The sequence below is a fragment of the Ischnura elegans genome, chromosome 3, assembly GCF_921293095.1.
Source record: "Ischnura elegans chromosome 3, ioIscEleg1.1, whole genome shotgun sequence".
In the NCBI taxonomy this organism is placed as follows: Eukaryota; Metazoa; Arthropoda; class Insecta; order Odonata; family Coenagrionidae; genus Ischnura; species Ischnura elegans.
In genome coordinates this window covers 75,256,682-75,270,832 of record NC_060248.1, presented here as the reverse complement: position 1 = coordinate 75,270,832, position 14,151 = coordinate 75,256,682, and the positions used below count along the sequence as shown (strand labels likewise).

The window sequence follows — 14,151 nt, the reverse complement described above, 5'->3', positions numbered from 1 at the left end:
CTGCATCAGTTTAGGTCAAAAGACTCATAATAATAAATGGAATAGAGTATGAATATATGTAGTTATCTTTTTTTTATCATTGAGGCTTCTTGATATTCCTCAAGAGGTATTTACCACAAATATGACCCAGGTTGGGTAAGACACAGTATTAAAAAAATGAAAGACACGGTAAAAACTCAACCTAGGTTATTTATTATTAGATATATTATTTCCTTTTGTAGTAAAATTTTTCTGCTGGAGGGAAGACTGGGATAAATTTCTAGACATATTCACTATTTCATTCACATTGTGAAATTATCCTTATCTCATGTACAAATCACAGTCTTCTGAGAGTAGCCAATTACTTTGTGCATAAATATAATGTGCATGTTAAGTTAATGCTTTCTCATGATTTTATTGGTTCATTTCTTTACCAGGCCTAATGTGTGCGTGGAGAAAAAGGAGGTTGATGACGAAGTACCAACAAGGAAGGATAACACTGGCAGACCCGATAGCATGATAGTTATGAGCAAAGAGGGTACCGGAGTATCAGTAACCTCATCTGCAAGAGAAGAGACTGGCCAAGCTTCCTTCCAGTTGTTCTCAGTTTGCGAGCAAACAGAACTGCAGTATGTGTGCACAAGAAAGTAAGTTTGTCTTCTTTCCCACCTCTCTTTTGAGTCATGAAGATTCTGCAGTGAATATGTGAGGTCAGTCTGGATGTAAGAATTATCTTCATCCATCAAAAATTATGTATTCCAAAGGAACCAAGTACCCATCAACAATGTCATGCTGTCAAAAAGCTATCATACTGATTATCAAGGGCAGATCCAGGTTTTTTCTAGGGAGGGCACAAGGGTTTGACCAGCAAAACAGTCTTCTCATATTGGAGATTAAAAACATAATACATTGATTACTAAACAAAATATTCTTTTTTTTTCATATGAAAGTTATTTGTATGAGATTAAATGATTGAGGCACCTTATTACGAAAAAACAAAATGAATGTAATGATACACAATTGTATTAAAAATCTTATCTGTTTTTTTTAAGCATCTGGGGGAGGGGGGACGGCATGTGCCTCTGTTCACCTCCCCTAAATCCACCTATGCTGATAATCATCCCATGAAATGAATTATAGCATTATGTTTCAAATATTTGTCATTAGAATTGCCAGCCAAAGTTAGAATAACTCTGTCAATTTGCAGGCATACAATCTACTTTACATAATATCTTTTTTTTATGTTTTTACTTTTGAAAATGTTAATTCATTTGCTTATGAGTTGAGGTTTGTGAGTTTTTGACCTCCTAATTTCCTTCTGGAATTTATCATTTGCATTGTGTGCATTATGTACCTATTTTGCAGAATCAGAAAGAATGGTATAAGAAAAACCTACACAGAAAAGTACCACTGCTGCCATGGTTATGAGAGAGCTCAGAGCAAGCCTGGGTGTGTGGAAGGTATGGAAAAACCCTTTTTAACAATTTTATAGTAAAGGATGTTTATTATTTCAATAAAATTTTCACCCTCAAGAACTAAAGTTGACAAATAAGACATTAAATAATTTGTATTGCTCTTATTTAAATACTTTTGGTTGTTCATGAAATTCTTAATATATGATGAGTCGCAATGGAAAACTTGTATGATTTACTGGAAATTTATAATTTTCTTTTCATATTGAGTGACTCTGTGGTTCATCTCATGATAATGCCATTTCCTCCCTAGCTCGCATGGTTAGTGTTTTGGAAACCATTTCCGAGATGGGTGGCTCTGACTTTGCTGAGCTGGTGCGCTCAACTGGGCTTGAAGAAAAAGTCTCGGAGATGAACATGACTGTCTTTGTACCTTCAAATATGGCTATCCGAGAATATGCTGATGAAGCAGAAAGTGCAGTAAGTATCCTGAATTTTAAGTGGCCTCAGCCAATGGAGTTGAATAGGTTAAATATTTTTAGAAAGAGGTTAAGGAAATTAATGGGAATTAAATGTCAATTTTAATTTATTGATGACATCTTTTCTGCTACCACATGTGCCCACTTGCAAAGTCATAAAATGGTTGAAGTAAAAATATTTAAGTTGCGAAGGTTATGCTTTGGAGAACATCAATGTATGTATTGGTCAATGTCAATTGGTAATAATTTGGACCTGGAACCAACTACTCAACATCGATGAATCATGCATTAAATTTCTGATAGAGCAATTGATTAATTGCTTGGATTCCATTTTCCTCTGAACAACTTCTTATCTTTTTTACAGAACCAGGTTGAATTTTATGTCCCCCCAGCAGCAGCCAGGAGAAGGAGGCAAATTGACAGTGGATTGTACGAGGAGCGGGCAGACGATGGAACTTCTTCAATGAAGGACATTGTTCTCAGTCACATGACTAGTGGTTTCATTGGTGTGGAAGATTTGCATGATGAGCAGGTGTGTAGATAATTCTAATAATTAACTAACATGGAGATTGGAAAATTGCATTATTTTTCGACTTAAAGTTCTATGACAGTTGAAAACAACTGTATTTAAGAATGGAGAATTTATAAACAAATTTCCCCAAATCCTTGACACCCTATGAGAATGTCTAAGGCCGCCCACTGTTTTCTTATTTTCTTAATTGCTATTTATAGTGGTTTGTTAATTGATATTTCCAACGGCGGCTCACTTTGTTGCAGGTCTTGTACAGTGACAACAATAACAGTACAATCAGAATAAATGTTTACCCAGCCTCTAATATAAATGAAAGAGATGCCAGGGGTAGGATGCAGCATTCCCTGATGGGAGGGAAGATAGTCACTGCCAACTGCGCCTGTGTTGGAAACAAGGAGGAGCACACTAATGATGAGGAGATGAGGAAGAACTTAGGCTCTCGCAGGGCGACTAATGGGGTGGTGCACATGGTGGACCGCGTCCTCGTTCCAGTGCAGCGCACATTGGCTGAGCATATTGCCTCGCACCCTCGTCTGTCTAAGTTCCGAGCTCTCCTTGCAGCGCATGCAGTACGTGGTGCAGCTGAGAAATTGATGAAGGCACTGGAATCGCCTAACGAAGCGCTGACTCTCTTCGCACCCACTAATGATGCATTCGACAAATTGACAATGGAGCAGAGTGATGACCTCTACAGGGGAAAATCATGCACCATGAGTAAGTGGAAAATAAAGGAAGGGAGTCACTCACTTTTACCTATTAACACATTCTCTGCGGCACCAATTCATTGTAGTTTGGTCAGGAGAAAAGTTAATTTTTTGTTTATTTAGTTTATACCAATTGGCATCAGGCAGCTCCTCTGGCAGATCAACGCCTACATGACGCCAATTGCCATCAGCAATAATGAATGTGTTAAATTGGGTACACACCCCCCTCCCCCGAAAAAAGCATACTTTCCCCTCTTCCGTACAGGTATGTAGGTACTAACTCAGCACCAAAATTTGATGGCAGGTCTCACCAAGGCCCTGATTTACTACATCACACTTACAGTTAAGCAATATACATATTTGTTAGCATAATTAAGTTACCATATGAGCAAATTGCTATAAAAGAGATCGAATTCAGAATGTGTTCTTATTTCTGTAATGCAATTTTTAAATCGCCCAAATTTCCCCTAATTCTTGAGACCCATATTTTGTTGGATCTTATTAAAACCATGGTAAGGTCCATTAAGTATGCTTTTATCCCCGATTTTTTGTCATTTTCACCGTGTCACCAATGCACCAGTGCATTTAAATTAAAGGAGAGATGAATATGTCATGTGAAATTTCATGAAATATATTACCATAATATTGCCACTATTTGTTACCTCTGATGGCAAGTAATAATTATTTTTTTTAATTACTGCTAATTTAAAACTTTTTCTTCAACTTGCAGATGGTTATGTTAATGTTGTCTTTGATTTTAAACTTATTTTAGCCTCTATTTTTTTCTCTCTCTGAATGAGAGACATAATTGTTGAATTCTAACTTCACTCTACATACTTTATGATTTATGCTTACAGGCATCCTGGACCATCATGTTGTAAGTGGCACCTTGTGTTCAGCTGCTGTTCCTCAGATACCAGAGTATATTGCCTTTGCCATGTCAAGACAAGGAGAAAACCTTAGGTTGGAATGGTTGGAAGGTGAAGCGGGACAGTGGAAATTAACTCTCAAGGGAAGCAGTGAACAAGTAGAGAAAACTATGGTTCATGACATGGATATTGTGGCAACAAATGGAGTAATGCATCTCATTGACTCAATTCTCTTCCCAGTGTCTGGTAAGATATTTAGCATTTTTTCTTCCCTAACAAGCCTTTAAAAAATCAATTTATGTCTAATACCAATTCCATAATTATGAATGTAACCATTAGCACTAGAAAGACCCATCAGTCATCTCATTTTATTGATAGATGAGCACTACTCTCACAGCCATAATTCCTACAGTTTTCATTTATCACTTCAATTTTTCCTGACATCTAAATATTTTTTACATCCATCAGTGTACTTTATCAGTCATGATTGCACATGAATTATGTGTATGTATGTATATTTAATTGATTCAGTTTTTAATTTTGATTTGCATGGAGATTAATAACTTTTATTTCATCACTTTAATTTGAAATAATTATGTTAAATGTTTGAAAGAAGTTATGTTAAATTTAAATATCTATGGTAAGTCTTAGTGAAATGTAAAGCCCTTGTATCCAAGAATGGCTGCATGTTGTGAGATGTGTGACAGTTATGGCATGCTGGTTGCCCTCAAGGGATCTCTCTGCTTCTGGTTTCCAAGGTGCTGAGGCATAATAGCACTTCATGATCACAAAACTGTGTCCCGAAGCAGTTGCCTCTCAGTCAACTTGCGCACTATGTGAATGAGGTGTGGTGTCTGATATTATAGTTTCCATCATTGTATGTCATTGTATCCCTATGTTTTCATCATCACTGGTTTGATGCACCCTTTTTAACCACTATCCAGGATCACCATGCAGTTGCACAGGGGTGCATGATGGTTCATACAGTCAAGGATGAGTGGTTTTTGGACACCAGGGCTTAAATATTTAGAAGGATTATAAATTATGTACTCTGTAACAAGGTTACATGCTAAAAATTTTTTTAAATCTTTACAGCTCGTCAGGTGAATCAAGCTTTGCAGGACAGCAACCTCACCATGTTTGGTACTTATCTTGAGTGGGCAGGCATGACACATGATTTGGAGAATGTTACACTGTTTGTGCCAACTGATGAGGCAATGAGGAAGTGGGCAGATGAGGAGAAACTGGATTTGGAGGCGGGTGGTGAGGTACTGACTGAAGAAGAAGGACAGAAAGTCACAGACATCCTCGTGTACCACCAAGTCACCCCAATGATAAACTCATGTGACATGGAGACCAATCAAGTTCTTGCCACCAAGTTACCAAATCAGACCATCCGAATCATGCTTTCATCATCAGTAAGTGTCAAATTGAAGTTAATAGAATGTAGTATATTCGTATCTAAGTAAATTAAAATGGCTTTCTCCATTAGTGACCACTTTTCCATGGAACTAAACAAATTTCCTGTGTAAGCAATATAAATTCACCTTCTTCTCAGAAGTCTGTGGCCAGATGCTTTTCAGCAAACAGCAAATGCTTCAGTCACCAATCCCTGGCCTTTATTTCAATTAAATACTAAAATTAGACATGAATACCAACATAAATAATTTGATGACGGCTGAATTTTCATAGTCTGTGCATTGCATTGCCCACTCCGAAAAATGAACCACAGCTGCAGTTTCAGCTGCCTGTTACAAACGCTGGTGTCCACCTTGAGAATAATCACAAACAATCAAAAATTAAGTCCCATTGATCAAGAAGTGGAAAAATATGATTTAATATTGAGTATTTATTCAAGAACTGTTTGTATCATTCATACCCCTGGACAGGCATGCAGCTAGGAATTAAGGCTAGGGGGGATTGGGGGGTTATGGCTTACTGAGGGATATTTTAAATTTAACTTACACTATTCTATAGATAATATTTATCTAATTAAGAAAAATAGATTAAATTTTAAAATTTCTCTGAGTTCTGGGAAGGGTTTCATCCCCCAAAACCCCCCTCCTCACTGTGCCACTGCCCCTGGAAATATGTACCTATTTCTCTAATGGCATTTACGCAAGAACAAAATTTTCAAAACCCTTCAAATGATAATGCCAATTTTACCCAAGTATTCTTTGGTCATTTCTAGATAGATTATAGGTATGTATCTTGATCCTCTAGTGAGTTAATTGGCCACTTTTTCAATTTCTGTTCTGTGGCCGCTTACCACATGTTTCCCCATGCATGTATATTAAACCTGCACTGAATAATATATGTAGGACAATTGAGACATACATACTGCGTGTATAATTGAGGACCTTTTGGAAGTACAAACCGTTGGGCCCTGTAGAAAGGGCAGACTGTGGGAAAGTAATAGCTCAAAATGCTTGTGGAATATCTCTTTTCCTGTGATTGAAAATATTGAATATCTCAATTTGGTTAAAATAAGTGAAAGAATATTAGTTAGCTCTTATTTCTCCATAATTTCAAAGGGCTGATTCACCAATTTTGACAAACGACAGAAAGAATATGAGTCACATCTTGCTTCAAGGTCTCAATAATTACCGTATTTTCCGGCGTATAAGACGACTGGGCGTATAAGACGACCCCCAACTTTTTTGTTAAAATATATAATTCGTGCCATACTCTCCGTATAAGACTACCCCTTTTCCAACGCACACTACCGGTAAATAAAAAACATCAGATTTGATTTCAATATAGAAATTTTTAATTAATATGCTTATGACATCATGGCATGACATGATAGCATGAAAACGGTCACTAATAAACATAAGTCAGTTCCTCATAAAACATATAAAACTAAAACAGTGCAAGTGGATTAAACTTTTCCTAAAGCAGTCTGATACAAGGAAGTTAACAAACGATAGAGAGAGCTCGCAAGTCACTGCGAGTCAGCAACGCAGTTTCCATTTAAAAACCTTTAAAATCCTCCTGTTCGTCATTTGATATCATCAGTACATCAATAACGTCTTGTTCTACATTTGTAAGGCAATCATCATATGGATCAAATTCCGTATCAGATGGTGTGGTCTCAGCTTCGACTTCCTCTTCATTTTGCCACAAGTAGTCGTCCTCCATACCATCTAACGAATTTGATATGCCACACTTTTTGAAAGACTTGATTACTGTTTTTGCATCAATGTCATTCCAGGCTTTTATAACAAATTTGCACAAAACATCCAACTGTGGAGCACGCATGTTTCCTCCTTTTGTGAATGACTTCTCACCGCTAACCATCCACTCATTCCACTGTTCTCGAATGCGATCTTTAAACGGCTTGTTTAGGCACACATCCAGTGGCTGTACCAATGATGTCAATCCTGCAGGAATAACTGCCGAATCTGTATTTAGTCTCGCAAGCCTTTCCTTGGTGCTGGGAGTTAAATGAGCCCTGAACATATCCCACACCAGTAGGCTACGTTTTTTAATAAGTCCACCTGGTCGCCTGCTCCATACGTTATCAAGCCATAGCTTTACCCCTTCTTCATCCATCCAGCCTTTTTCATTCACATGTACAAAACAACCAACAGGGAACTTGAGTTTCGGCATTGTTTTTCTTTTAAAAATAACCATTGGTCTCAGTTTGGTGCCATCAGCTGTGCAAGCTAGTACCACTGTAAACTGGACTTCTCATGTCCTGTTGTTTTAATTAAAATAGTTTTTTCACCTTTTAGATGGAACAACTGTCCTCTGCTGATTGTGTTGAAGTGCCTCCGACCGTTGGATTAATTGTCTTGCTTGGTTCTCCCTTGGCCTCCTTTTAACATGGAAGTTCACAAAGCCTGGTATATTAGATCTCAGCACTGGGTTAGGGTTAGGGTTCTGCAAATGTGTGAAGTGTTTGTTCAGTGCGGCCACCCCTCCTCCTTGCTGCCACATTCCCGGCGTATAAGACGACCCCGACTTTTTAAAAAAGATTTTAGGTGCTAGAAAGTCGTCTTATACGCCGGAAAATACGGTATGCCCTGATTTCTTTTCACGTGAGTTTAAAAAGAAATCATTGTATTCCATCAAACTGATCCATACAATTCAGCTTTGTCGAATATTTGTCTGGTATCCTTCTATTCATCCTGCATGAAAAAGCAATGTTCTTTCATCTTGCATCTTCTTTGAAACACAGTGGCGCCAACTCCATGGGGCCTGAGGGGGCCCGAGCCCCCACAAAAAATCGTTATGGGTGTGAGGAAAAAATGTGTCAGGCTGGTCGATTTTCCCTTGAGTGTCCAGATATCGAGATTCGAGTTATCAGGGTTCTAATGTTGATCAAATGACTCTTCTAAAGTGCTTAAAAAACTTAAAAGTCACTACTTATAACATTTCCCGGCGCCAGATCCCCGGTTTGGGCCCCCCCAATATTTTTTGTAAGTCGGCGTCCCTGTTGATACACTCTGTAACATTTTAGTTTTCATTTTATGTTTCTAATACATGCTGCAGAATTGATTCAAATCTTTATTTCCAGGATATGTTTGGCATTGGTTGGAACAGAGCCACCGTCCAGTGTGCAAACATTGTTAGCACTGATAAATCTGCCTGCAATGGTGTAATCCATGTCATTGACAAAGTGCTTGTTCCTCCAAAGGGAAATCTTTTTGAGACGTTGGCTTCAACTCCATCATTCTCTATGTTAACTCAAATTCTCAAGGTAAAGATAAAAAATTGTGTTGAATGTATTTCTTAGTCGATTGCTAGCCAGGAATTATGTAACAAAATATTTTACCATCGGTTGATGTTTTTAGCATTACCTTTGACATAAAAATTCCACGTGGAAAAAATTGCTTGGCTCGACTATCCTAAAAAACATTGAATATAATCAATTTGTGTTTATTTTTAACAATTGATCTATTTGTAGAAATTTATTCTTGCCTTTTACCTTACTTTACTGAAACCATCTGGCATTGAAGAGTCAAAAATATATAAAATTTACATTTCAATTTAAAATCGCTAAGAAAATTAAATTGACATATGTATATGCTTTGAAGTTGATTAAGTCTTTTTACGTATTTGTTCCCTAGAGTTAAAATTTTTATTGCTTGTTTTCATTTTTTTCATTCAAAGGGCACAAAGTTAGAAAAGGAACTTTCAGATTCAAATGGAGTGAATGGATTTACCTTTTTGGCTCCAAATGATGATGCATTAGGACGTCTGGAGGAGACTCAGATAGAAAAACTGATGGAGGATAAGACGTGGGCTGAACGGGTGATGAGCGCTCATTTGATTCCAGGTATGGAGTGATTACTGAAAAGTTTAATTTTGAAGTTGCTGATTGCCAGATATTTGATGTTTTTATTCATTATCGCATTCCATAAGTACCTAACAGTATTGAGTGATCTAACAATGCTTCGTGTAAGATCACTGAAGTTTAGCAATCCCTATATCTTCAATCACTCCCTCTCTCTGTCCATTTCACCTTCTACATTATTTTCCACATCCATGTCTCGAAGGTCTCCAGTCTTCTACCATCGTCCTTCCCAAGTGCTCATGTTTCCTCATGGTAAAGCACTTTAAGGGATGTGTATTTTTCTATTTTTTGACCTGCCACCTATTTTTCTACAAATTTACAACAAAAAATTGACTGCCTTAAACCTTTCTCAGATAAGTCAAATGTATTTATGCCTTTCATTACCTCATGCCAAGCAGGTTGCTGCTTTTAAGCTGTATATTTGTTAACTTTAAGTATCGGCCTCATAGAGTTCGATTAATTAAGAGAGGGTATTTTTCCATCTTTCAATCCGCTACCTACTTTTTGAGCAATTCATGGATAGAAGTCAACAACATTAACAACAACAACATTTTGTTGATAAGTTGTTTATGCCACACATTCAAGCCAAGCTGATAACAGCTTCTCAGCTGACCTTTCAACGTGCACATAGGCCTTTTGAAGTAAGTTATTATGAACACTCAATGTCCCTTAACCCTTGGGCTGCGGAAGTTCACCATTTTTAACAGACAGCTGGTGCAGAAGAGACCCCCTGTGCAGGAGGGATGGTCTGGTAGAGCTAAGCCCCTTAGTGATCCTTATGGTGAGGGGAAAAACCCAAGTGCAAGATATCCAGGTAGCAATAAAATTTTTGGGTAAATACCACAGTCATTGTGCAAAACATATAAAAAGGTTCCCGCACTCTAAGGTTTAATGACCAATTCTCCATGAACAAGAAAACAAATCAGAACTTTAATGACAGTACTTACACATGAAAACTGAAAAGCAACTTTCACATTTTCTTATTTTAAACTTGCAAGAGAATGGCTTAACAATTATGATTTTTTCCATGGAAACTTACCTTTCCCTTCCATCTGCTGAATTCTTTCAATGGATTGCCATTTTGGGTCGGAATGAAAGACTCAATTTGACTTTGTGGAATATTGTTTCTATGTAAATATTTGGGAACCACTGGAAACTGTTGAGGAACATTTGAAAATCAAATGAAACAATATCTTTATAATTTATTAGGGAAATAAAATTTCATACTAAGTGCTGAAAGTAGCGTATATTATCACCTAGAGAGCTACAGTAAGGTAATCAATGGAAGACAGTTCAGATTTTGAATTCTTCATCGTACTGTGTTATCGCACAAAGAGCTACTAAAAGGCGGTCCACATGTGAAATTCCTCATTTTAGAGTGTCATCAGAAGTCCCAGGCTTGATGTTGTTTATATGCTGGAAACATCAAAAGGAGAAAACCAGTTTTTTCTTGTACCCACAAATTTGAAAGCAAGAAATACAAATCTGTACTTGTTCCAGATCAGGAGCTTCAGTTCCAATCCTGTCCCAGATCTGACCAAGCCAATTTTGAATCTGATTTTAATAAGGAACTGGTATGAAATTTTTGATAAAGTATGCTACAAATTCCTAAATGATTTGTAATTTTTTATCCAGGAATAATGTGCTGCTCCAGTGTCAGGACTCCAACCCCATGGCCTTTTACCAGGCAACAGCTTGTGGGCACGCTTGCATGGGATGTGATCCTCACAGTTCACAGGGATCACAAAGGTCACATTCATTTTGAGCGGGAGCCTCTTGGAAGAGGAGCTAGGGTGATGAACTGTGACTTAACAGCTACAAACGGAATCATTCATACAATTAACAGGGTAATTTTGCTCTCATGTTGCATGAAAAAATTAAAAATAATTCATTTATTCATTGCTGAGTCTGTCCTATGACATTTGTTTTTGCCAGGGTAAAGTAATTTAATATTTTATTTCGTTTTTCAGATAATCTTCCCTTGATTGAGTGAATGGCAGAGATTGAGTACAAGACTATTTATGGATGTAGGCCTGTTATCTGGGCTTGAAGAAAATTTGTGATGCAGCATTTTCTATGGTGGAAATTATTTTTGTAATGTTTACAAAGTGAACACACCCAGTTGATAGTGAGTAATCTTCTCTATGGAAATGTAACTGTTTTTTGTATTATTTCGATCTTTTTTTGTGGTCAGACTGGTAAATTGTTTCCATTTCATAGAAAGTAAACTGGGTAAGGCCTCACAAATGTAAAATGAGAGCAAGATAAGATGAGCTTTCCTTTATTTAATTCCTCTAGCAGATGCTAAGAATGTTTGTAAAGCATGGAAATATCATGTAAATTATGTTTTGATGTAAATTAATGCTAATAAAGTATTCTTATATATTAGGTAATAAAGTGTTATTAATTAAAACAAATGGTTAATATTAATGGTTGTAGTCTGAGGATAATTTATGACTACTGGCAAGAAGTCTTTCATAAGCATCCAACCAGAAATGTAAATAGTATTTGTATTTTACTGATAAATGTATAACAGTGCTGAAGTGAACCTACAGCATGGGATTCCAACGCACAAGCCATCACAACAACATAATCTTGAAATTCAACTTATTTGGATCCTTCTCTCATCTTTATAAAATCATTTCAAGAGCAAATGTTTTTTTGTAGATGGGATGTGATCACCGGTGGAGGTTTAACATAGGTCGGTATAGGAGAAGGCAAGTGGTTATTACAGTCAGCCTCGATAATGGTTTGGCATTGCCATGAAGAACTACAGGTATAGAGGAGAGAGTGGGCTCCCACAGTTTCTCTTTACCAGGGATATACATGCAAATGGTGCATGTTTAAATACATAATGGAGATGTGTGTTTGAGACTTGTGACTTCAGAGTCTCTCCTAAATATTCATTGTTCAAAGGAAAAATGAATCATTCTAATGAAAATTAAGTAATCTCTTAAATATAATGTTACAGAAGTATTATCAGAGCCATCGGCAGATTTAGAGGAGGAGAGGCATATATTCCTCCCTCCCCCAGACACTTCAAAAAATAGACAAATGGTCACATTTTTAATACTGTTATCATTACGTTCTTTTTTTGTGTATTAAGGGGGCTCCATCATTTAATTTCATATGAAAATAAAGAGAATATTTCTTATAGTAATTGTTGCAACCTTTTTTTTTAAATCTAAAGTATGAGAAGACTGTTTGCCTGTCATAGTTTGCCTTGTCTTCTCCCCCCTCCCCCAATATAAATCCTGGATCTGCCCTTGATCAGAGCTACTTCAAAAGTGTTTTGCAATTTTTTTCGAATGGAAAAATACTAAAAATTTGTATTTGAAATACAAAATACCAGATGCATGTATTCAGGTTGTGTATTTGAAATACCAGATAGAAATTACAAACGTATTTCAAATATGTACTTTTAAAATCTTGTATTTGAAATACTCCCCAGCCCTGATGCATACTACATTCATATATGTGGGTGGATGTTGGAGAAGTAGCTGTATCTTTTACGGGGAGCAAGCCATCAACGTTTTAGAAGGATATGCACTCCTGGACTTTATCTTCTTCTTTGTTTTTCCAGTGATGAATGGGGAGTATTTTAAATAAAAATTGTGAATTAAAAACCTTTTAAAATACAAAATACATTTGCATGGAAACCAAGAGATCTTAACAAGGAAGAAGAAAATTGAACCAAATTCTTCATTGCTGAAATAATCACCTAATGCAATTGTAGGTGAGGTTACTCCAAGGCTCTCTTTAGGGCCAAACCAATGTTTAGAATTGATGATTGTTGAATCTCGGTGTTGAATATATCTTACCTCTACACACTACTCTGCAAGTCACATCAATAGGTGTGTGGTAGGGGTTGTTAGGACATTAATCAAGCATTGACTAATAATGGATATGTGCATTGGAAATGAGTAACTATCCAGTCCCATCACCTCAGCATTCATAGAAGACCTTTATTGTACGAGGAAAAAAATGAATTCTTACACCAATCCATATAGAAAAATATCTCTCTTACTTACTTACTTACTTACTACTTACTCTCTTTCTTTTAGATCTAGACATATTATGAGGTTCTAACATGATATGATCTCTGCTGCATTGAAAGGTTTGTTGTTCTCAGTAGCTCAAGCAGTGTAAGCCAGGTACATAACCTCCCCATCTCTTGTGGCTCATAGCCTAGTTCCTATAAAACTCAGTAACCTATGAAAGGGAGGAGGCCCAGGCAGGGGTGGATCCAGGATTTCTTTCTGGGGGGGCACAAGCAAGGCCGTATCCAGGATTTTGTTCTGGGGGGCACAAGGATACCCTGTAATACAAAATGAATGCAATGATAAGGGGACCGTATTAAAAATCTTGCATATTTTTTAAGGGTCTAGGGTGCACGTGCCCCCATGCCCCCCTAGGTTTTGGGGTGTTTGGAGAGGGTATATTTTTAAAGGGGTTCATTGAGATAGGTTAAAACCTCCCTGCTGCTCAGTTCATTTGGAGAGGGTACACTAAAAAGAGAACTCATGCCTTCCCTTGTACACGTTGTATTTTGTCTTATTTGGTGAATAAGGGGAACAGATCCCCCCGAAGCCTCAGAGAATGAGAAGCAAATTTTATAGCATACTTAAGGCAACTGCATAGAGAAGGCCCTATTCCATCTCATAGAAGGCTAATTTCTGTTGCCACTTAGATGTTAGACTTATATCACATTTCATTAGATTTTCAAAAATATCCATGGAACAATAATGAGTGCAATGCGATCCACTTTTCCCCAATATTTTGCAGTATAATGTCTGTAATTGCGAGGAGTAGCATTGAAAAGTTATGAATTTGAATGAATGAATGAATCACACCATCAGGAATATAAATTTTTG

At 37.1% G+C, this 14,151-nt stretch overlaps 1 protein-coding gene across 1 annotated transcript in view; it reads left to right on the top strand.

The window, feature by feature from the left end:
• LOC124156026 (transforming growth factor-beta-induced protein ig-h3-like) overlaps positions 1-11,670 on the top strand; it is a 44,343-nt gene extending 32,673 nt beyond the window's left edge. The window contains exons 5-15 of the mRNA XM_046530313.1: positions 417-626; positions 1,345-1,439; positions 1,705-1,871; positions 2,235-2,402; positions 2,648-3,116; positions 3,964-4,221; positions 5,071-5,393; positions 8,498-8,680; positions 9,094-9,259; positions 10,913-11,124; positions 11,248-11,670. Coding sequence (XP_046386269.1) covers positions 417-626; positions 1,345-1,439; positions 1,705-1,871; positions 2,235-2,402; positions 2,648-3,116; positions 3,964-4,221; positions 5,071-5,393; positions 8,498-8,680; positions 9,094-9,259; positions 10,913-11,124; positions 11,248-11,262 — 2,266 coding nt within the window. The 3' untranslated portion in view covers positions 11,263-11,670. The remainder of the gene's footprint in view (positions 1-416; positions 627-1,344; positions 1,440-1,704; positions 1,872-2,234; positions 2,403-2,647; positions 3,117-3,963; positions 4,222-5,070; positions 5,394-8,497; positions 8,681-9,093; positions 9,260-10,912; positions 11,125-11,247) is intronic.
• The last annotated feature ends 2,481 nt before the right edge of the window (positions 11,671-14,151 follow it).